General features: G+C 51.3%; 1 protein-coding gene across 2 annotated transcripts in view; it reads right to left on the reverse strand.

Moving 5' to 3' along the window:
• Nucleotides 1-12,509: 12,509 nt before the first annotated feature.
• LOC139240189 (transcription factor 12-like) overlaps nucleotides 12,510-23,261 on the reverse strand; it is a 142,151-nt gene continuing 131,399 nt past the window's right edge. For both annotated transcript variants that reach the window (XM_070868623.1, XM_070868622.1), the window contains 4 exons: nucleotides 21,107-21,272; nucleotides 18,585-18,814; nucleotides 17,522-17,663; nucleotides 12,510-12,940 (listed from right to left, as the gene is read on the reverse strand). In XM_070868623.1, coding sequence (XP_070724724.1) covers nucleotides 17,527-17,663; nucleotides 18,585-18,814; nucleotides 21,107-21,272 — 533 coding nt within the window. In that variant the 3' untranslated portion in view covers nucleotides 12,510-12,940; nucleotides 17,522-17,526. The remainder of the gene's footprint in view (nucleotides 12,941-17,521; nucleotides 17,664-18,584; nucleotides 18,815-21,106; nucleotides 21,273-23,261) is intronic.

Below are 23,261 nucleotides of genomic sequence, written 5' to 3' on the forward strand. Positions count from 1 at the left end.
CCAGATCTGAGTCAATCCCCGGCCACCACACGTGTGACCGGGCAATGGCCTTCATTAACACGATGCCAGGGTGCTCGCTGTGATGAACGCTTCCCTTTCTTTCTGGGGCATGACTACCCGGTTGCCCCTTAACAGGCAGTCGGCTTGGATAGAGAGTTCATCCATCCGTCTCTGAAATGGCCTGACTTCCTCGGCACACGCCCTGTGTGCGGGCGCCCAGTTCCCAGTCAGGACACATTTCTTTATCATGGATAGGAGGGGGTCCCTGTTAGTCCAGAGTTTGATCTGGCGGGCTGTGATGGGGGAGCACGCAGTGTCAAAAGCCTCAACGGCCATGACCATCTCGGTGCTCTGCTCCGACGCCCCCTTGGTGGTGGCCAGTGGGAGCCTGCTGAGCGTGTCAGCGCAATTTTCGGTGCCTGGCCGGTGCCGTATGGTGTAGTCATATGCAGCCAGCATGAGGGCCCATCGCTGTATGTGAGCTGACGCATTCGCGTTGACAGCCTTGCTGTCGGAAATCAAGGATGTTAACAGCTTGTGGTCCGTCTCTAGCTCGAACCGTCTACCGAAAAGGTACTGGTGCATCTTTTTCACACCGTACACACACGCGAGTGCCTCCTTCTCGACCATGCCGTATCCACGCTCTGCCTGGGAGAGCGACCTGGAGGCGTAAGCCACTGGTTGGAGTCGGCCGTCATCATTACCCTGCTGCAAAACATACCCAACCCCGTAGGATGACGCATCGCATGTTAAAACCAGTTTTTTTACAGGGGTCATACAAAGTCAACAGTTTGTTGGAACACAGCAGGTTCCTCGCCTTATTGAAAGCCCGTTCTTGACAATCCCCCCCAAGACCATTCACAACCTTTACGGAGGAGCATGTGTAAAGGCTCCAACAATGTGTTTAAGTTCGGCAGGAAGTTCCCAAAATAGTTCAAGAGTCCCAGAAATGATCGCAACTCCAATGTGTTGCCAGGCCTGGGCGCCCGGCGACTCGCCTCAATTTTTGATTCAGTGGGCCGGATCCCGTCTGCGGCAACCCTCCTGCCCAGGAACTCAACCTCTGGGGCCAAAAACACACACTTGGTCTTTTTCAGCCGCAGGCCTACCCGTTCCAATCGACGTAGCACCTCCTCCAAGTTGCAGAGGTGTTCCTCAGTGTCTCGACCCGTTATAAGGACGTCATCTTGGAACACAATCATTCCAGGGATGGACTTGAGCAAGCTTTCCATGTTTCGCTGAAAGATAGCCGCTGCCGAACGAATGCCAAACGGGCACCTATTGTAAACAAATAATCCTTTGTGTGTCGTGATGGTGGTCAGAAACTTGGATTCTTCATCCAGTTCCTGAGTCATGTAGGCCGAAGTGAGGTCCAGCTTTGTGAACAGCTTACCACCTGCCAGCGTGGCAAAAAGGTCCTCTGCTCTTGGGAGCGTGTATTGGTCTTGCAGCGACACTCGGTTGATGGTGGCATTGTAGTCGCCACAAATCCTGACCGAGCCATCTGCTTTGAGGACAGGAACAATGGGACTTGCCCAGTCGCTGAATTCAACGGGCGAAATTATGCCCTCTCTGAGCAGCCTGTCCAGTTCACTTTCAATTTTTTCACGCATCACGTACGGCACCGCTCTGGTTTTGTGGTGCACTGGTCTGGCGTCCGGAGTGATGTGTATCACTACTTTGGTGCCCTTGAACGTTCCGACACCGGGTTGAAAGAGTGACTCGAATTTTTGCAATACCTGCGAGCATGAACTTCGCTCCACAGATGAAATGGCGTGCACATCCCCCCATTTCCAATTCATCTCAGCTAGCCAACTCCTCCCCAAGAGCGCGGGGCCATTTCCCGGAACAATCCAGAGTGGCAGCCGGTTCTGTAATCCATTATGCGTTACCACCAAGTTTGCACTGCCTAGCACTGGGATGATCTCTTTGGTGTACGTACGTAGCTGCGTCTCAATGCGTTTCAATTTGGGCCTTCTAGCTGTGTGTGGCCATAGTCTCTCAAATTGTTGGGCGCTCATGAGCGACTGGCTAGCTCCGGTATCCAGCTCCATGTGCACCGGGATGCCATTCAGTAAGACTTTCATCATCATGGGTGGCGTTTTGGTGTATGAGCTGTGGACGTCAGCCACATGAACTCTCTGAACTTCAGCATCCATGGTTGTTCCCCAGGCCTCATCCTGCATTTCAGACCCCTCGTCTGGTTCCTCTGTGTCGCAGACTAGCCTCGCTACTGCCTTTTTGCACATCCTGGCCAGGTGTCCCTTGACATTACAAATCCTACAGGTGTAAAGTTGGAACCTGCAGATTTTTGCAGTCTGTCTGCTCCCACATCTCCAACATGAGCTGAGATTGCTGTTAACAAAAAGGACTATTCCCAGGCATTCCTCTCTGATGGCCCTTTTGGCTGTTTCTAAGCACTCTGATGGGGGATGTTAATTGTCCCATCACAGGATGTATTGTTCCTCGTGATGGCGTGAATTGCTGATGCCCTTTCCATTGTCCCTGTTGCCAGGAGCTTGTTGCTACCTGGGTGGTGTTGAATTGCCCTTGCCTGCCTGTCTGGACGGTGTCGAATTGCCCTTGCCTACCTGTGGGGTTCGGTGTCATTTTTATAACATTGATTCCCTGGTTCAACGCAACTTTAAAACCAGGGCCATGTGCGTAGATTAGCTTGGTCTCCTCTTCCCCTTCCATAGAGGTCTGAGCTATCAACGCCGCCCCTTCTAAAGTCAAATCCTTAGTCTTTATGAGCTTCCTGAAAATGCCGGCATGCTTAATGCCCTCGATGAAAAAGTCCCTGAACATCTCCCCCCTGCAGGCATCGGAGAACTTAGAGACTGGCCAAACGCCGCAGTTCTGCCACGAAGTCAGAGATGTTTTGACCCTCCCGACGCCGGTGAGAGTAGAACCGGTGCCGGGCCATGTGTACGCTACTTGCCGGCTTGAGATGCTCACTGATCAGCTGGCTGAGCTCTTCGAAGGACTTGTCCGCCGGCTTTTGGGGTGCGAGCAGTTCTTTCATTAGCGCATACGTCTGTGGACCACAGCTGGTCAGTAGATGCGCCGTCCGCTTGTCAGCCGCTGCCTCTTCCAGCCAGTCCTTTGTGACAAAGCTCTGCTGGAGTCTTTCCACAAAGTCGTCCCAGTCCTCACCCACACAGTAGCGTTCCTCTGTGCTGCCGGTGGCCATCCTCGTGGTTCGGTGATTCCCGTTTCTCGTCGCCAGATGTTGTGTCTCTGCACCTTGTTACAAACTCACACGCGGCATGGATATATCAGACACGGTCACTCTGTGACCTTCAATTTATTCCCAGGACTAAAGAGTGCTGATCCTGGGTGGGACCTCCCCTTTTATACCTAGAAGCCCAGGTGAGGAACTCACTCCCTGTGGTCAGGGTGTGCATTACAAGGGTACAGGTACAGTATGCATGAGTTACAGTTACATACTTATAGTCATTGCAAGATGGTGAAATACATGACAGCTTACCCCTTATCCTTAGACTGTGACCCCCTGGTTCTGGACTTCTCCAACATCGGGAACATTCTTCCTGCATCTAACCTATCCAGTCCCGTCAGAATTTTATATGTTTCTATGAGATCCCCTCTCATTCTTCTAAATTCCAGTGAGTATAAGCCGAGCTGATCCAGTCTTTCTTCATATGTCAGTCCTGCCATTCCGGGAATCAGTCTGGTGAACCTTCGCTGCACTCCCTCAATAGCAAGAATGTCCTTCCTCAGATTAGGAGACCAAAACTGCACACAATATTCAAGGTGTGGTCTCACCAAGACCCGGTACAACTGCAGCAAGCCCTCCCTGCTCCTATACTCAAATCCCCTTGCTATGAAGGCCAACATACCATTTGCTTTCTTCACCGCCTGCTGTACCTGCTTGCCAAACTTCAATGACTGATGTACCATGACACTCAGGTCTCATTGCACCTCCCCTTTTACTAATCTGTCACCATTCAGATAATCTATCTTCTTGTTTTTGCCACCAAAGTGGATAACCTTACATTTATCCACATTATACTGCATCTGCCATGCATTTGCCCATTCACCTAATCTGTCCAAGTCCCCTTACCTTGCTCTCAGGCCGATTCCGCCAGAGTCCTGCCAATTAAGCACCACTTTTTTCAGGCGGTACGGCAGCCGTACAAACTAAAGAAGAGGCGCCAAAAGGTGTTTCATGCGTACGGACGTCATGATTTCCATGGCGTTAGCTGGCGGGACGTTACGTTTTAATGCCCTTAAAAAAATGACCACCGAATTTGGCGTCGGGCGTGAACAGCACCCAGCACCGCTCCCAACCGCCTGACTTCCGGTTCACACCGAACACCAGCGTCATCAGCAGGCGCTAGCAACCGAATTTCGACCCCTCAAGTCTCAAATAAATCGACCCCACAGTTGGGTTTGTTTTATAAAATCTCTTTTATTGCCTTTCAAAGTATACAAAATTTTTCTTAAAACTGTAAAACACAGATTCTAATATTTCGACGTCGTTTTCCCTCGCGATCACCGAATAAAATTCTGCGGCAAACGGGTGACTGGCTCCTCCCCTCCCCCCCAAACGGGAATGAGGAAGGGGGGGGGGGGGGTGGGGAGAGGCGACGTCAAGACTCGACGACAGCGCGGTCACATTCTGCCTGTTACTAACGCACAGCGGAGATGTAGGTACTAATTCTACACCCCTCCAATTCTCAGACCGTACACTGCTTCAAGGTACAGTGAAGCCTGTGATGTGTGGTCACCCTTGGAACTGATTATGGCTTTTAAATCCCCCCCGCCACCCCATTTCACCCCCTGTAGGACGAACCATAACCGTTAGCCTAATTGTCACAAATTACTACAAAGCTCCCTTCCTCCCCACTTCCCGACCGAAATTTAATCTCCACCAAATTTCAGACGCACCCCGTTTCATCGGAAAACTATACTGAATCATTGAGACTCCTCGAGCAACAATTCTTATATTTTTCTGCTGGTTTGTATATTGAGCTTTGCCAATAATCATTGTCAAGATTAGTAATGGGTCACTGGGGTGCATTTGTGCTGTAGCAACGGATCAGATGTACCCGAAAATGGGACAAGGTCCCTGTTGTAGTGTGGGGAAGGGGATGGGGGTCAAAACGCTTCCCCCTCTAAAGTCAGGTCAGAAATATATAAATGTGGATTCACTCCTTGGCATCCCTCACAAAAAAAAAAATGTACAAGGATTTAAATCTCCGTCCAAGTTCTCAAATGTGTCATCCCCTCCCCATTAAAAAAGCTCAGGAATCGAGGGCGATCAATTGCGTAGCACCCCGCGCTTAGGGGGAGACAACTTTTCAGGGACTGCAAGAGTATCGCCGGGATTTGACTCTGCCGCTTTAACGCCTCAAGAGGGAAGTGGAGCGTTAAATCAAGTGTTGCCACTTCCCTTCGAGCGCGAAAGGGGAGTGAGAGAGGCGGTGTTGGCAGAGCGCTGAGCAACGTTCAGGGCAACGCTGCCATCTTTACAGGCTTCTTCCTTCCCTTAAAAGGGAAGGGCTAATGCTGGGTTGAATGAATCTGCAGGCTGTCTCTGTTGGGCCACGGCACCTGCGCCTAGCAACCCCAAGCGCTCAGAGTGCAGGGCTGAGCAATCGCGGAGTGGGGGGGAATGGCGGGGGGGGGGGGGCAAAAGATTTGATTCTGCTGGAAACATCCACTTTAGTGCTCCAAGAAGGAAGTGGAGCATTAAATCGAGTGCTGCCACTTCCCTTCGAAAGCAGGAGGCAGCAGGATGGGCAGATAAATAAATGTTGCCGTGCCTGAGCACTGCCGCCTTTCATTCGCGCTCCCCAAGCGGCCGGCCGAGGTAACAATGCCACTTGCAGCTGCCGTTGTCGACGCCCGCCGATGTCGCAGGGGAGGGAGCGAATTTCGCATCCGGGGCGGTAACGGCTGCACAGTGCATGACGTCACGATCTGCGGGGTGCGACAGAGCGAGGTGATATGTGTTAGCGCCAGCGCAAAGCCGCCAGGGAAGTTGGCAGGGGTCGGTGAATTCGCCGTGCCCGGTTACCCCTTAGCACCCCCGCTACTGCCCCTAACAGGGAGGCGCAAACCAGGCCAATTTCTCTCTCCAAATCTATCAGCGACACACACACGGACTGCTTTTAGTCAGCTGTTTAAAGAATGTATGCGCAACTGACGCTTGTAGGCATGCCCTCATCCGGTCAGGAACAAGATGAAATGCCCTTAATAGATTCTTTCAGTTTGACAGCACGTTCCTGGGCACCCCAAGCAGCTCAGTCACACAGATCGGGGAAGTCCCAGCCTCAATGACTGGTCCGTGCGGAGTTAGCAGAACCCAGCTGGAAGGGTGGGTGGGGCTGCTGGAATCGGCCTGGGCACTCCCATTTTAGGAAGGAGGAACAAGCGGCATCCTTTTACCAACCAGCTCGCCACCGCTGTCCAGCTTACTGGAAGAGATGCACGTTTCTTTGGCCGGGGTGGGGGGGGGGAAATATCTGCGGCATTCCCCATAGCTGCCGAAGCGGCCGCTGAGGTTCGCCGCCACGATGCCCACTTTCGAGGCACCAGGAGGCAGTCAGTGCCCCCCGTGGAACCCAGGAAGGAATGCCTGGGGAAAGGAAGAAAGACTTGCATTTATATAGCGCCTTTCACGACCACCGGACCAAAAGCGCTTTACAGCCAATGAAGTACTTTTGGAGTGTAGTCACTGTTGTAATGTGGGAAACCCGGCAGCCAACTTGCGCACAGCAAGCTCCCACACACAGTACTGTGATAATGACACCAGATCATCTGTTTTTGTTATGTTGATTGAGGGATAAATATTGGCCCCAGGACACCGGCGGAGAAGCTCTTCTTCGAAATAGTACCATGGGATCTTTAACGTCCACCCGAGAGGGTAGACGGGGCCTCGGTTTAACGTCTCATCCGGGAGAGAGAGAATTGGCAGAAATTTAAAAAAAAAAAATTATCCCTTGCACCCCAGGCAAACAAATTCTGCAAACCTCCAGATCCACCACCCCCCCCCCTCCCCCCACCGATTAATAATGATTGCTATGTTGTCAGAAAGCTCTCCCCTCCTCTCCTCTCCGGCCCATACATCGACACACCACGCACATCGCAGTCAAGTCGACGGGCTGCTAGCAAACGGCAGAACCGTTCGGCTCGAGTGACCACAAACACAGGCTGGACTGCATGGAACCAGCTGAGCGACAAATCCGATCTTTTCGTGAAGTGACCGTGTCACTTTGTACAGCATTCAATAAACAGCTTCACTAACAAAAAAAAAAAGAGAGCTCTACAATCCTTCTACACAATATAGTAAAATAAACTTCAAAACTTTTTTGTTCCAAACTTTTTTTTTTCCGTTTTTTTGTTTGTAAATAGCGAATACCTACTAGGAGTAATATTTTCAATTCTTTTTGCTGTCTCATTTTTTTTTTTAAGAAAGATTATCATTGTATAAAACCTTAGGAATAGTGAAAAATAAGTCGGATCTCGATTTTCTTCTCTTTTTGCTTTTTTTTTTTAAATTACACATGCTCCTCTCCTTTGCGATAAGCATCTTCAGGGAATCGTCATGGTCCTTGCCTTGTACCCTAAGGAAAGAAGTGTTTCCTGAGACGTTGTGGCCTCTTGCACGGCCTCCTTCCCCCCGCCCCCCCCCCCACAAAAAATAAAGAAAAGTTGAAAATATACAGGCCATATTTCCCACTCCCTTCTAGCCAGGCAGTATCGGTAAAACACTCCCGACAGGAAAGAGCAAAGCCAGCCCCTCTAGTTTCCCCCCCACCCCGCCCCCCTTCATCCCCCTAAGACACTATTCTTGGGCTGCGACAAAGGGTCTTCGCCCGAAATATTAACTCGTCCTATTCAAATCTCGATGGACCTGCTGTGTTCTACCAGCGTTTTCTGTTGGTATGTCAGATTTCCAGCATTCCCCTTTATGTTTGTATTCCCGTAGAGCAAAGTCTTGCTAAGTCCAGTCACTAAAGAGTCCCTTTTCCTAGCTAGTCATCTTTATAGAGATATGTCTTGATTCCCTGGAGCTGTTGGAAGGAGTGGATGGGAGGGGGTGAGAAGTTGCAAGAAATCTCCCACGACCCAGTATTGCGGGCGGGAAATGGTTGATCAGATTGAGCGAGAGTTTACGAAATATTCCCATTGCCGCATAAATACGTTTTCTTCACCCACAAATTCGGGCAATTTGATCTCCTGGGGCACACCCTGCGAACAATTTTTAACATTTATTCATTCCCGGGATGTGGGCGTTGCTGGCAAGGCCGGCATTTATTGCCCGTCCCTAATTGCCCCTCGAGAAGGTGGTGGTGAGCCGCCTTCTTGAACCGCTGCAGTCCGTGTGGTGAAGGTGCTCCCACAGTGCTGTTAGGGAGGGAGTTCCAGGATTTTGACCCAGCGACGATGAAGGAACGACCGATATATTTCCAAGTCGGGATGGTGTGAGACTGGGAGGGGAACGTGGAGGTGGTGGTGTTCCCATGCACCTGCTGCCCTTGTCCTTCTAGGCGGTAGAGGTCGCGGGTTTGGGAGGTGCTGCCGAAGAAGCCTTGGCGAGTTGCTGCAGTGCATCTTGTAGATGGTACACACTGCAGCCACGGTGCGCCGGTGGTGGAGGGAGTGAGTGTTGAAGGTGGTGGGTAGCGTGCCGATCAAGCGGGCTGCTTTGTCCGGGATGGTGCCGAGCTTCTTGAGTGTTGTTGGAGCTGCAACTCATCCAGGCAAGTGGAGAGTGTTCCATCACACTCCTGACTTGTGCCTTGTAGATGGTGGAAAGGCTTTGGGGAGTCAGGAGGCAAGACACTTGCCACAGAAGACCCAGCTTTAGTGGCCAGGCGAGTTATGTGGATGGACGGACCGGGTGACCCATGGCGGCAGCCTATGGTGGGGTGGTTGGAGGTGGGAGGCCCTGTGATAAAACCTCCAGGTGAAGGTCGTAGGTTTGACAGGTGCTGTCGAAGAAATGGCACTAATCCATAAAGACAGGGAGGGTATCTGGTTTGGCCCTCAGATAGTGCCGAGTTTTCTGATCTCATCTGTGATGGCCCCATCTCCATTGGGTTAGGGTGTGTGGCGGAGGGGGGGAGGGGCAGGGGGAAGGGATAAATTCATCTAGGGCTCCCACATCTGATTGGTATCCAGTAACCCCCTTCCTGACTAATGTGCGTATGTGCACATCAGGCAAGAGTAGGATTTGCCTTGGCTTTGAGATCTTTGATGGCCGACGCTCACTCTCCACAGCGGGGTCTGGAACTCACTGACTTCTTCTCACAAGGGGCGGGGGTGGGGCGAAGAAAAAGGGACATCTTCTCTTCACAACACAATCTTAACCGAAGAGATTGAAAATCAAGCCACTAACAGGGGGTTCAAATAATCGAGGTTTGCCAAGAACTAAAACTCGCCAAATCGGCGGTGTACTGGGCTCAAGTGGGGCAGTGTTAGGGGTGCTACAATTGGCCTCAGTACCCACAGAGGGGGTTAAAAAAGACAACCAGGTTCCCCCGCACCCCCAACTGTGATGCCCTCGAGAAAGTGGACATTGGTTGAAGGACGGGCTGTTTTCAGTTGCAGTGTCCCGTCCCTAGCTCCTGTGATCCAATCCCTTGCGGAAGCACACTGTCTAGGCTCAGATATGGCCACTTGACTGAGGGACTGGTTGACAATGAAGAAGAAAGCTGCGGACTGCAGGAAGCTATCAATGTACTGGTCAGGTGGGGAGAACAGTGGCTAATGGAATTCAATACGGATAAGTACGAGGTAATGCATTTGGGGAGGGCTAACAAGGCAAGGGAATACACATTAAATGGTAGGACACTGAGAAGTGTAGAGGAACAAATGGGACCTTGCAGTGCAGGTCCACAGATCCCTGAAGGTAGCAGGCCAGGTAGATAAGGTGGTTAAGAAGGCATATTTGCCTTTATTAGCCGAGGTATGGAATACAAGAGCAGGGGGGTTATGCTTGAACTATATAAAACACTAGTTAGGCCGCAGCTGGAGTACTGCGTGCAATTCTGGTCACCACATTACAGGAAAGATGCGATTGCACTGGAGAGGGTACAGAGGAGATTTACATCATTTTGTCTGGACTGGAGAATTTTGGCTATGATGAAAGATTGGAGATGCTGGGTCTGTTTCCTTTGGAACAGAGGAGGCTGAGGGGAGACCTTAGTGAGGTGTATAAAATTATGAGGGGCCTGGATAGAGTGGATAGGATGGACCTGCTTCCCTTGGCAGAGGGGGCAGAGATTTAAAGCAATTGGGGGGAGGTTTAGAGGGGATATGAGGGGAAATGTCTTCACCCAGAGTGTGGTGGGGGTCTGGGGCAGAACTCGCTGCCTGAAAGGGTGGTAGAGGCAGAAACCCTCACCACATTTAAAAAGTACTTGGATGTGCGCGTGACGTGCCGTAACCCACAGGGCTACGGACTGAGAGCTGGAAAGTAGGATTAGGCTGGGTGGCTCTTGGTCGGCCGGCGCAGACACGATGGGCCGGAATGGCCTCCTTCCGCGCTGTAAATTTCTATGGTTCTATGACTGGACTCAGTGTCCAGTGGACCTGTAACCCAACATGAATCTGGAGAGGGGGGGGGGCAGGGGGAGAGGGAAAGCGCCGATTTGAAGGTCAGGGCGAGAAGAAAAAAAGGTTCCGATATTTCCCTTGATGCCGTGGACTGAACAAGCCAATCAATGTTCCCGGAGGCTCAATTACCTTTTGAGTAAGAAGCTCTGGCAGTTTTCTGTCTGCAGCAAGCAGGAGACCTCGAGCGGGGAAAGGCCATTCAGCCCATCCAACGCACCCTGTCCAGAATCCGTGCTGCTAATTCCATGGACTTCCCTCCCCATACCACCATGAGCTCGACTTAGATCCCCCCCCTTAAAAAAGAACTTTGAGCAGGGTTATTAATATCTCTCTAACCCTCAAACACCCTGCTCAAGCTATGATTAAATCTGCGAAGGGATATAGATAGGCTAAGTGAGTGGGCAAAACATTGGTAGATGGGAGTATAATGTGAGAAAGTGTGAGGCTATGCACTTTGGTAGGAAAAATAAAAAAGCAAATTATTATTTAAGTGGGGAGAGATTACAAAATGCAGAGACACTGAGGGTTCTGGGGGTCCTTGTACATGAAACACAAAAAAGTTAGCATGCAGATACAGCAAGTAATCAGGAAGGCCAATGGAATTTTGGCCTTTATTGCAAGGGGGATGGAGTATAAAAGCAGAGAAGTACAGGGTATTGGGGAGACCACACCTGGAATACTGCGTACAGTTTTGGTCTCCGTATTTACGAAAGGATATACTTGCATTGGAGACAGTTCAGAGAAGGTTCACTCGGTTGATTCCTGAGATGAAGGGATTGTCTTATGAAGAAAGGTTGAGCAGGTTGGGCCTATACTCATTGGAGTTTAGAAAAATGAGAGGTGATCTTATTGAAACGTACAAGATTCTGAGGGAGGCTGCACAGGATAGATGCAGAGAGGATGTTTCCCTTCATTGGGGAATCTAGAACTAGGGGGCAGTTTCAGAATAAGAGGCCGCTCATTTAAAATGGAAAAGAGGAGGAATTTCTTCTCGGAGGGTTGTAAATCTGTGGAATTCTCTGCCCCAGAGAGCTGTGGAGGCTGGGTTACTGAATATATTTAAGGTGGAGATAGACAGATTTTTGAGCGACAAGGGAGTCAAGGGTTGGCGGACAGGGAAGTGGAGTTGAGGCCAAGATCAGATCAGCCGTGATCTTATTAAATGGCGGAGCAGGCTCAAGGGGCCGAATGGCCGACTCCTGCTCCTATTTCTTATGTAAATGGAAGAGGTTGAGGACAGAGTACAGGAGAAACCTTTTGTACACAACGACCTGTGGAATGCGCTGTCGCAGTTAGCGATCGACCACGGCGACATTGAAGAACATGTTGGAGAGGCGGTTGAAGGGACACGGGAAGAGGGAGGGCTGGTGGGATTAGGCTGGTGTGGAGGACAAACGCCAACACGGACTGGTTGGGGGATCAGCAATGTGATTCTATGCGCTAGATAATCAGTCCAGCTCCCTTTGCTGAGGAGCCCACCGACCCTGGGACCAACTGGGATTCGATTCCACCTCGATTGGATCAGAACATTGAGGTCCTCGCCGACAGTACAAAGCGTCGTTTTATATATATATATTTTTTTTTAAGCGAAATCTTCTTGCAACTTTGCTTCCGAGCTCTAAAGGCTGCTCATCACCACCCCATTTCCACCTCCTTCGTTCCCCCTCCCCCCTCCCAGGCAACAGTGGTGGGGGAAGACCATAAGTCCCCCAATATCTATCAGGGTCATTTCATAATCAGGGGGCAATGGAGTGAGGAAGAGCATCAGTATTTTATGTTACACCCCTTCGCCCCCTGCCCCAGTAACCTTCCCTTTTCACGATCGGAAGCCCACCCACCCAAATCCTTTCATTTGGCTTATTGTAGAACATCTCGCCCCAATGACAGGTACCCACCCTCCCTCCCTCCCAGGACAATGAGCTCTCACAACTCTGTGGACAGTTTACCAAGTGCTAAGAATACATTCTGTTTTTTTTCCCTTTACATATTTGAACCCCACCCCCTGGATTATGAAGACATTATTTTTTTTTAAAAACCAAAAAAAGATAAATTAAAAAAAAAAACGTTTCTTCTAACAATTTCGACTGTTGATAAAAAATTTGACTGCAGGCACAATGAAAACGTTCAACCCCAACGGGAAGGTAACGAGGGCAGTGGTGGAGATGCACGGAAACAGTATCCCCGGAGTTCCGCTGTGGATTCCCTCAACATTCACAAAACTGAATCCGGGACCTCCCTTACTCGGAAGATTTGTGTCTTGTTCCAACAGAATCTTACGCAAAATCCAGTCAAAATGGAGGGGGCCCCAAATCCTCCATTAGATTCATGAAGACCGCCTGTGATTGCTGCCCTGAAATAGAAGCACAGAAGAGAAGAGGCTTGAATCATTAAATATAGTGTCAAAGGCCTTTGTAAGATCGAAAAAGGCCATGTATAAGGGCTGGCCCTGCTCCCTACATTTTTCCTGCAGCTGCCACGCTGCAAAGATCATTGTGTCCCGTTGGGGACGAAATCCGCACTGTGATTCCAGGAGGAGCTCCTCGGCCACAGGGAGAAGACGGTTGAGGAGAACTCTAGTGCCAACTTTCCCAGTATTGAAGCACTGACCACACTCAATCAGCTTCGCTGGGCAGGCCACATAGTTCGCATGCCAGATACGAGACTCTCTAAGCAAATGCTTTATGCGGAGCTCCTTCATGGCAAACGAGCCAAAGGTGGGCAGCGGAAACGTTACAAGGACACCCTCAAAGTCTCCCTGGTAAAGTGCGACATCACCACCGACACTGGGGAGACCCTGGCCGAAGGCCAGCCGAGGTGGCGAAAGTGCATCCGGGAGGGCGTTGAGCTTTTCGAGTCTCAACGCAAAGAGCGTGAAGAGGTCAAGCGCAGGCAGCGGAAAGAACGCGCGGCAAACCAGTCCCACCTACCCTTTCCCTCAATGACTATCTGTCCCACCTGTAACAGGGTCTGTGGCTTTCGTATTGGTCCGTTCAGCCATCAAATAACTCACTTTGGGAGTGGAAGCAAGTCTTCCTCGATTCTGAGGGACTGCCTGTGATGATGATGAATGTATTCCAAAGGCTGAGAGATGGATAGATTCTTGAACGACAGGGGAGTCAAGGGTTATGGGAAGCGGGCGGGGAAAGTGGAGTTGAGGCCAAGATCAGATCAGCCATGATCTCATCGAAGGGCAGAGCAGGCTCGAGGGGCCAAATGGCCGACTCCTGCTTCTATTTCTTACGTTCTTAAGGGATCGGGAAGACGGCCAGGGTGGTCCCATACACCGTTCCAAAAGTAAAGGAGGACAATTCTCAAAATTCTGCGCCAACCGAACGGAAATTCCTTACCGATAACGAGGGAGCTCGACAAGGTGGATGCAGAGAGGATGTTTTCACCCATAGGGGAAACTAAAACTAGGGAACATAGTCTGAGAATAATGGGCCGCCCATTTAATACTGAGAGGAGGAGGAATTTCTTCTCTGAGGGTTGTAAATCTGTGGAATTCTCTGCCCCAGAGAGCTGTGGAGGTTGGGTCATTGAATATACTTAAGGTGGAGATGGACAGATTTTTGAGCGATAAGGGAAACAAGGGTTATGGGGAGCGGGCGGGGAAGTGGAGTTGAGTCCATGATCGGATCAGCTATGATCTTATTGAATGGTGGAGCAGGCTCGAGGGGCCGAATGGCCGACTCCTGCTATTTCTTATGTTCTTATGACCCATGGCCTCCTCTTTGAGACGGTCACAGCTCTTTTAGAAAAGGGGCAATTTCGGCCCCGGCTAGTTTATCTTTAAGGCTCTTTGCTACATTCCTTAAATCGGCATAGCTGTGCTTTGAAGGCCTGTGTTTCTGTTTTAACCTCGCAACCTCAGCTCTCTGTACAACTCTTCCCCTGACATGGCTGGAATCCTTCTGTGTCCTCAACTTCGGCACACTGCTGAGCTGGGGAACCCGTATCAGGCTATTATTTCTTCCAATCCACGATTTCTGACATTGGCACGCAGGCACAGCAAGCAATTAGGAAGGCAAAAGCAAAATACTGCGGGTTGCTGGAATCTGGAATAAAAACCGAAAAATGCTGCCTGGCCTGCTGAGATTTCCAGTATTTTTCTGTTTCTATAATTAGGAAGGCAAATGCCTTTACTGCAAGGGGTTGGAATACAAGAGTAAGGAAGTCCTGCTACAATTGTACAGGGTCTTGGTGAGACCACACCTGGAGTACTGTGCACAGTTTTGGTCTCGTTGGAAGGATATACTTGCCTTCGAGGGGGTGCAACAAAGGTTCACTAGACTAATTCCTGGGATGAGAGTGCTGTCCTACGAGGAGAGATTGAGTCTATATTCTCTAGAGTTTAGAAAAATGAGAGGTGATCTCATTGAAACATACAAGATTCTCTGAGGGGGCTTGACAAGGTAGATGCTGAGAGGATGTTTCCCCCCGGGCTGGGGAGTCTAGAACCAGGGGGTCACAGTCTCGGGATAAGGAGTCTGCCATTGAGGACTGAGATGAGGAGGAATTTCTTCATTCAGAGGGTGGTGAATCTTCGGAATTCTCTGCCCTAGATGGCTGTGGAGGCTCAGTCGTTGAGTATATTCAAGGCTGAGATCGATAGATTTTTGGACTCTAAGGGAATCCAGGGATTATGGGGATCGGGCAGGAAAGTGGAGTTGAGGTCGAAGATCAGCCGTGATCTTATTGAATGGTGGAGCAGGCTCGAGGGGCCGAATGGCCGACTCCTGCTTCTGATTCTTGTGTTCATACACAGCACCTTCACGTCCTTAGGCCATCTCAAAGCACGTGAAAATCCAATTGATATATTTTTGAAGTGTAGTCACCGCTATTTTGCCGGTAAAGAGAGCAATTTGTGCACAGCAAGGTCCCACAAACAGCAGTGAATGATGACTCAATCAATCTGTTTTGGTGGCATTGCTTGAGGGATAGGAGCATAGGAACTGAAGGAAGCCATTCAGCCCCTTGAGCCTGTTCCGCCATTCAATGAGATGATGGACTGATCTGCGACCTAACTCCACCTACCCGCTTTTGGCCCATATCCCTTAATGCCTTAACAGAAATCTATCAATCTCAGATTTAAAATTAACAATTGACCCCTAGCATCAATTGCTGTTTGCGGACAAGTTTCAAACTTCTTGCACCCTTTTTGTGTACAAGTGTTTCCTAATTTCAACCCTGAAAGATCTGCCTCTAATTTTTAGACTTTGCCCTTGTCCTAGACTTCCCAACCAGCGCAAATAGTTTCTCTCCAGCTACCTTATCAGTTCCTTGAAAACTTCGATCAGATCACCCCATAACCTTCTAAATTCTAGGGAATACAACCCTAGTTTGAATGTTGGCCAAGTGATCTTCTTCGGAAAAGCGACACAGTTCTTCAATGTCCACCCTGTAGTGTATTTGCTTCATGGGTTCTTTGCTTAAGAATTCATGGCTACACACTTGCTGTAAAGAACTAGACGGTTTATTAGCAAAGGTTTAACAACTAAACTGAACGCTACCGGCTCATCCACCAGGCTCGCAGCAGCCCACCTCATCGTGGAGAACCTGAACTCAATTAACCGGGTTTTATTGAGTCTTGCGAACGTCACGTGACTGACTAAGCCACTCACAACGCAGCAGCACCACAAACCCGGGAGCATGCTCGCAAGTGCACACATTACACACCTGACGAGGCGGACAAGGCCTTGGCTCCATGTCCTCCGTGGAGCGACAGCCTAGATTACGTGCTCAAAAGTCCTGGGAAGGGGCAGTGTAATGTATTTGCTTCATGGGTCCTTCACTGAAGAATTCATAGCAACACATTGCTATTAAGAACTGGTTGGTGTATTAGCAAAAGGTTTAACAATCACACTACACATTACCAGTTCATCCACCAGGCGCATAACATAGAAACGTAGAAAATAGGTACAAGAGTAGGCCATTCGGCCCTTCGAGCCTGCACCACCATTCAATATGATCATGGCTGATCATGCAACTTCAGTACCCCATTCTTCTTTTCTCTCCATACCCCTTGATCCCTTTAGCCGTAAGGGCCACATCTAACTCCCTTTTGAATATATCCAACAAACTGGCCTCAACAACTTTCTGTGGTAGAGAATTCCACAGGTTCACAATTCTCTGAGTGAAGAAGTTTCTCCTCATCTCAGTCCTATATGGCTTACCCCTTATCCTTAGACTGTGACCCCTGGTTCTGGGCTTCCCCAACATCGGGAACATTCTTCCTGCATCGAACCTGTCCAGTCCCGTCAGAATTTGATATGTTTCTATGAGATCCCCTCTCATTCTTCTAAATTCCAGTGAGTATAAGCCTAGTCGATGCAGTCTCTCCTCATATGCCAGTCCTGCCATCCTGGGAATCAGACTGGTGAACCTTCGCTGCACTCCCTCAATAGCAAGAATGTCCTTCCTCAGATTAGGAGACCAAAACTGAACACAATATTCCAGGTGTGGTCTCACCAAGGTCCTGTACAACTGCAGTAAGACCTCCCTGCTCCTATACTCAAATCCTCTCGCTATGAAGGCCAACATACCATTTGCCTTCTTCACATCCAAATCCCTTTCGAATATATCTAACAAACTGGCCTCAACAACTTTCTGTGGTAGAGAATTCCACCTGCCTCATCGTGGATCCCCCGAACCCAACTGGCTGGGGTTTTATTGAGTCTTGTGAACGTCACGTGACTGGCTAAGCCACTCACAACTCAGCGGCTCGACGAACCGGTGAACATCCTCACAAGGGCATATATTACAGGTTGAAACCAACATATTCCTGGCTCAGAAACCGGGCGAGATCGTCAATGGCGACCAGCACTTGTGGAACACCCCCTAGGCCAGTGAACGTGGGTCACGACGTGATAATTCAGCAGCCCCAGGAACGGCCCCACGGCAAATCATTCTCTAAAAGCTCGCTGGGATTTACCTGGTTCACATGTGACCCATCGGGTTGGGAGTTTCCCCAAGGCCCTGATGAACTACCAGATGTGCGGATGTGGGTTCAACGCTGGAAATCTTCTCCTCTTCTCTTCGCTTAAGGCAAGCAGCTTTGGGATTCAGATTCCGCTCTGTGGTGGACGCAGAATGTTGAAGAATTATCCCCCAAAATTTCATTCAAAGACCGCCCCCCCACCCCCCCCCACCCAAACCTACAACTTGGGGCAGATTTTCTGGTCCTCTGCGCTCAGTTTCTCGCCCTGGAGCGGCGGCAATGAAGTCTTCTGGGCGGGCGGTCAGCCTCCAGCGCCCCGCAGTGATCCTCGGGGTCCAGTTTTGCGGCGGTGCGGAATAGCACCGCCCGTCAGAGCTGTGACGGGCGAGCAACGCCCCCTGGTCGGGACAGCGGCGCGAGTTATGACTCCCGTCCGCCCCGCAGTGACCGCCTGGCAAACCGGGGCAGTCCGAGCAGCCCCACAGCGGAGAGATAAGTAACGGGCTCCGAAGGGTAACCCCCCCCCCCCCAGGCCAGCGAACGTACGTCCCATGTCGTGATAATTCAGCAGCCCCAGGAACGGCCCCACGGCAAATCATTCTCTAAAAGCTCGCTGGGATTTACCTGGGTCACATGTGACCCATCGGGTTGGGAGCTTCCCCAAGGCCCTGATGAACAACCAGATGTGTGATTTTTCTTTTACATTTTTTTTGCGATTTGCGTTGTGGTGGGGCTTTGGGAATGTTTTTGTGGCATTTTTTTTTTATAAAAGTCTCCCCGCCCCCGCAGCCCAAAGAGTCTCTGGGAGCGCTCCCGGCCCGGCTCTGTAGCTCGGGAGTTACCCATGCTAGCGCCCGAGAGGTGTACAACGCCTCCCTTAGCACTGCGCCCCCTGACGCAGGGGCCCAGTTGCCCAATGTTACCTACCGAGACGCAAACTGTTCCCGGGTGCTAAATTTCTTGTCCCGCCGTCCCTTCCCCCCCGCCCCCCCCACCATTACCGCCCCGAAAACATCAAAGCCGTAAAATCCAGCCCCACAACACTACGCCAACTGACCTCTGACTTGTTGCTCCAGCCCCAGGATGACAGAGACGGCCTGGTGGAGGATCAGCAGCTTCGTCTGCGGCTTGTCGTTTTTCATGTGCAGCTGGCACATTCGCCCCAGCTCCTTGAACGCCTCGTTGATGTCCCGGACGCGGAGGCGCTCGCGTGCGTTGTTGGCCATCCTCCGGTCCTTCTCCCGCTCGGCCTTCTGCTCCGGGTTCAAGTCGTCGTCCTCGTGGTTGCTGCAACGAGCCAAAAGTAACAGGTACCGTCAGCTTTTCATATTTAGTCGCTTCCCTTTGTTTTGGCCCGCTCTTTCAAAAGGAGCGGGCACAGGGACCAGTGGGCCGAACGGCCTCCTTCTGTGCGGTGTGGCTCAAAATAGATGGCTGTACACTGAGGGGGCGGTACTGAGGGAGCGCCGCACTGTCCGAGGGGCGGTACTGAGGGAGCGCCGCACTGTCCGAGGGGCGGTACTGAGGGAGCGCCGCACTGTCCGAGGGGCGGTACTGAGGGAGCGCCGCACTGTCCGAGGGGCGGTACTGAGGGAGCGCCGCACTGTCCGAGGGGCGGTACTGAGGGAGCGCCGCACTGTCCGAGGGGCCGTCTTTCGGATGAGACGTTAAGCATGAGATCCTCGCCTGCTTTCCCAGGTGGATATAAAAAATCCCTTGGCCACTGTCCTGGGGCCAATATTTATCCCTCAATCAACATCACTAAAAGCAGATTATCTGGTCATTATCACATTGCTGTCTGTGGGAGCTTGCTGTGCAAAATTGGTTGCCGTATTTCCTACATTACAACAGTGACTACACTTCAAAAAGTATTTCATTGGCAGTACAGTACTTCAGCGCTTTGGGACGTCCGGTGATTGTGAAAGGCGCTATATAAATGCAAGTCTTTTTCCTTTCATCACGTCTTATCCTCATGCACTTTTCAGGCACGAACGAAAACTCAACCACTGTCCTTTCATGAGAACATAAGAATTAGGAGGAGTCAGCCATTCGGCCCCTCGAGCCTGCTCCGCCATTCAATAAGATCACGGGCTGATCATCGACCTCAACTCCACTTTCCTGCTCGATCTCTTGATTCCCCGAGAGTCCAAAAATCTATCGCTCTCAGCCTTGAATATATTCAGAGACTCAGCCTTCACAGCCCTCTCAGGCAGAGAATTCCAAAGATTTACCACCCTCCGAGTGGCAGAAATTGCTCCTCAGCTCAGTCCTAAATGGCCGACCCCTTAACCTGAGACTGTGACCCCACCCACCCCCCCCTGCCCCTGCCAGTTCTAGGCACTCCAGCCAGGGGGAAAAGAACCACTCATTATTTTGGCTTCTTTCCTTCCAATATTTATCCCTCAATCAACATAACAAAAACAGATGATCTGTGTCATTATCACATTGCGGTGTTTGGGAGCTTGCTGTGCACAAATTGGCTGCCGCGTTTCTCACATTACAACAGTGACCACACATAAGAACATAAGGTTTGGCAGATGGAATACAATGTCGGAAAGTGTGAGGTTATCCACCTTGGGAAAAAAAAAACAGTAAAAGGGAATATTATTTGAATGGGGAGAAATTACAACATGCTGAGGTGCAGAGGGACCTGGGGGTCCTTGTGCATGAATCCCAAATAGTTAGTTTGCAGGTGCAGCAGGTAATCAGGAAGGCGAATGGAATGTTGGCCTTCATTGCGAGAGGGATGGAGTACAAAAGCAAGGAGGTCCTTCTGCAACTGTACAGGGTATTGGTGATGCCGCACCTTGAGTACTGCGTGCAGTTTTGGTCACCTTACTTAAGGAAGGATATACTAGCTTTGGAGGGGGTACAGAGACGATTCACTAGGCTGATTCCGGAGATGAGGGGGTTACCTTATGATGATAGATTGAGTAGACTGGGTCTTTACTCCTTGGAGTTCAGAAGGATGAGGAGTGATCTTTTAGAAATATTTAAAATAATGAAAGGGATAGACAAGATAGAGGCAGAGAGGTTGTTTCCACTGGTCGGGAGACTAGAACTAGGGGGCACAGCCTCAAAATTCGGGGGAGCCAATTTAAAACCGAGTTGAAAAGGAATTTCTTCTCCCAGAGGGTTGTGAATCTGTGGAATTCTCTGCCCAAGGAAGCAGTTGAGGCTAGCTCATTGAATGTATTCAAATCACAGATAGATAGATGTTTAACCAATAAGAGAATTAAGGGTTACGGGGAGCGGGCGGGTCAGTGGAGCTGAGTCCACGGCCAGATCAGCCGTGATCTTGTTGAATGGCAGAGCAGGCTCGAGGGGCTAGATGGCCGACTCCTGTTCCTAATTCTTATGTTGTTATTCGGCCCCTTGAACCTGCTGTGCCATTCAAGGAGATCATGGCTGATCTTTGAACTCAACTCCATTTTCCTGCACTATCCCCATACTCCTTGATTCTCTTAATATCCAAAAATCTATCGATCTCAGCCTTGAATATGTTCAGCAACACCGGCATGGACGGGTTGGGCCGAGTGGCCTGTTTCTGCGCCGTATATCCTGTGCAATCCTACCTACCTTGACCTGCTGCGGCCAGATTTGTCTTTTCTGGGATCATCGGCATCATCGTCCTCGGACAAGTCGTCTTCCAGCTGGGAGCTGAGGCTGTTTTCCTTCTCCTTGTCGTCTCCCTTGGCTTCGGCGGCGAGGGCGGAGGAGAGCGCCTGCGCCCCCGAGGTGAAAGCTGCCGAAATAAGGAGAGTTAGCACTAGCACAATCAATCGGAAAAATCCCAGCGTTTACGGTGCTCACTCAACTGCTCAGTCAGCGCTCCCACAGTCGGAGGGGCGGTGCTGAGGGAGCGCTCCCACAGTCGGAGGGGCAGTACTGAGGGATCGCCGCGCTGCGCTGTCGGAGGGGCAGCACTGAGGGAGCGCCGCACTGTCGGAGGGGCCGTCTTTCGGATGAGACGTTAAGCATGAGGTGCTCACCTGCTTTCCCAGGTGGATATAAAAAATCCCTTGGCCACTGTCCTGGGGCCAATATTTATCCCTCAACCAACATCACTATAACAGATGATCTGGGTCATTATCACATCGCTGTGTGTGGGAGCTTGCTGTGCGCAAATTGAGCTGCCACGTTTCCCACAATACAACAGCGACTACGCTTGAAAAAAGTGTTTCATTATATAAATGCAAGTCTTTTTCCTTTCATCACGTCTTATTATCGTGCACTTTTCAGACACAAGAGATGGGCTTTGCTGGATAGTAATCAGGAAGTCTACCTGATTTTTCCCACTTCAGGAGGCACGGTGGGCAACCCACATCGTTACCTCAACACAGACCCATGACCTTCCCCAGGCCGAAGAGCTCAGCTCCAAGCAGAGCCTTTAATCACAGACGCATCTGTGGGATGCAGAATCGGTCCGAGGCTCAATATTTCTGTACTTGTGTTCTCGAAGACCGCCTACTCCCACCTCCGTAACATCGCCCGTCTCCGCCCCCCGCCTCAGCTCATCTGCTGCTGAAGTCCTCATCCATGCCTTTGTTATCTCTAGACTTGACTATTCCGGCACACTCTTGGCTGGCCTCCCACATTCGACCCAACGTAAACTAGAGGTGATCCAAAACTCGGCTGCCCCGTGTCCTAACTCGCACCGAGTCCCGCTCACCCATCACCCACTGTGCTCGCTGCTCCATATCCTAACTCGCACCCAGTCCCGCTCACCCATCACCCCCTGTGCTCGCTGCTCCGTATCCTAACTCGCACCCAGTCCCGCTCACCCATCACCCCCTGTGCTCGCTGCTCCGTATCCTAACTCGCACCCAGTCCCGCTCACCCATCACCCATTGTGCTCGCTGCCCCGTGTCCTAACTCGCACCGAGTCCCGCTCACCCATCACCCCCTGTGCTCGCTACCCCGTGTCCTAACTCGCACCGAGTCCCGCTCACCCATCACCCCCTGTGCTCGCTGCCCCCGTGTCCTAACTCGCACCGAGTCCCGCTCACCCATCACCCCCTGTGCTCGCTACCCCGTGTCCTAACTCGCACCGAGTCCCGCTCACCCATCACCCCCTGTGCTCGCTGCTCCGTGTCCTAACTCGCACCGAGTCCCGCTCACCCCTCACCCCCTGTGCTCGCTGCCCCGTGTCCTAACTCGCACCGAGTCCCACTCACCCATCACCCCCTGTGCTCGCTGACCCCGTGTCCTAACTCGCACCGTGTCCCGCTCACCCATCACCCCCTGTGCTCACTGACCCCGTGTCCTAACTCGCACCGAGTCCCGCTCACCCATCACCCCCTGTGCTCGCTGCCCCGTGTCCTAACTCGCACCGAGTCCCGCTCACCCATCACCCCCTGTGCTCACTGACCCCGTGTCCTAACTCGCACCGAGTCCCACTCACCCATCACCCCCTGTGCTCGCTACCCCGTGTCCTAACTCGCACCGAGTCCCGCTCACCCATCACCCCCTGTGCTCGCTGCCCCCGTGTCCTAACTCGCACCGAGTCCCGCTCACCCATCACCCCCTGTGCTCGCTACCCCGTGTCCTAACTCGCACCGAGTCCCGCTCACCCATCACCCCCTGTGCTCGCTGCTCCGTGTCCTAACTCGCACCGAGTCCCGCTCACCCCTCACCCCCTGTGCTCGCTGCCCCGTGTCCTAACTCGCACCGAGTCCCGCTCACCCATCACCCCCTGTGCTCGCTGCCCCCGTGTCCTAACTCGCACCGAGTC

This window comes from Pristiophorus japonicus, chromosome 30 (genome assembly GCF_044704955.1).
Source record: "Pristiophorus japonicus isolate sPriJap1 chromosome 30, sPriJap1.hap1, whole genome shotgun sequence".
In the NCBI taxonomy this organism is placed as follows: Eukaryota; Metazoa; Chordata; class Chondrichthyes; family Pristiophoridae; genus Pristiophorus; species Pristiophorus japonicus.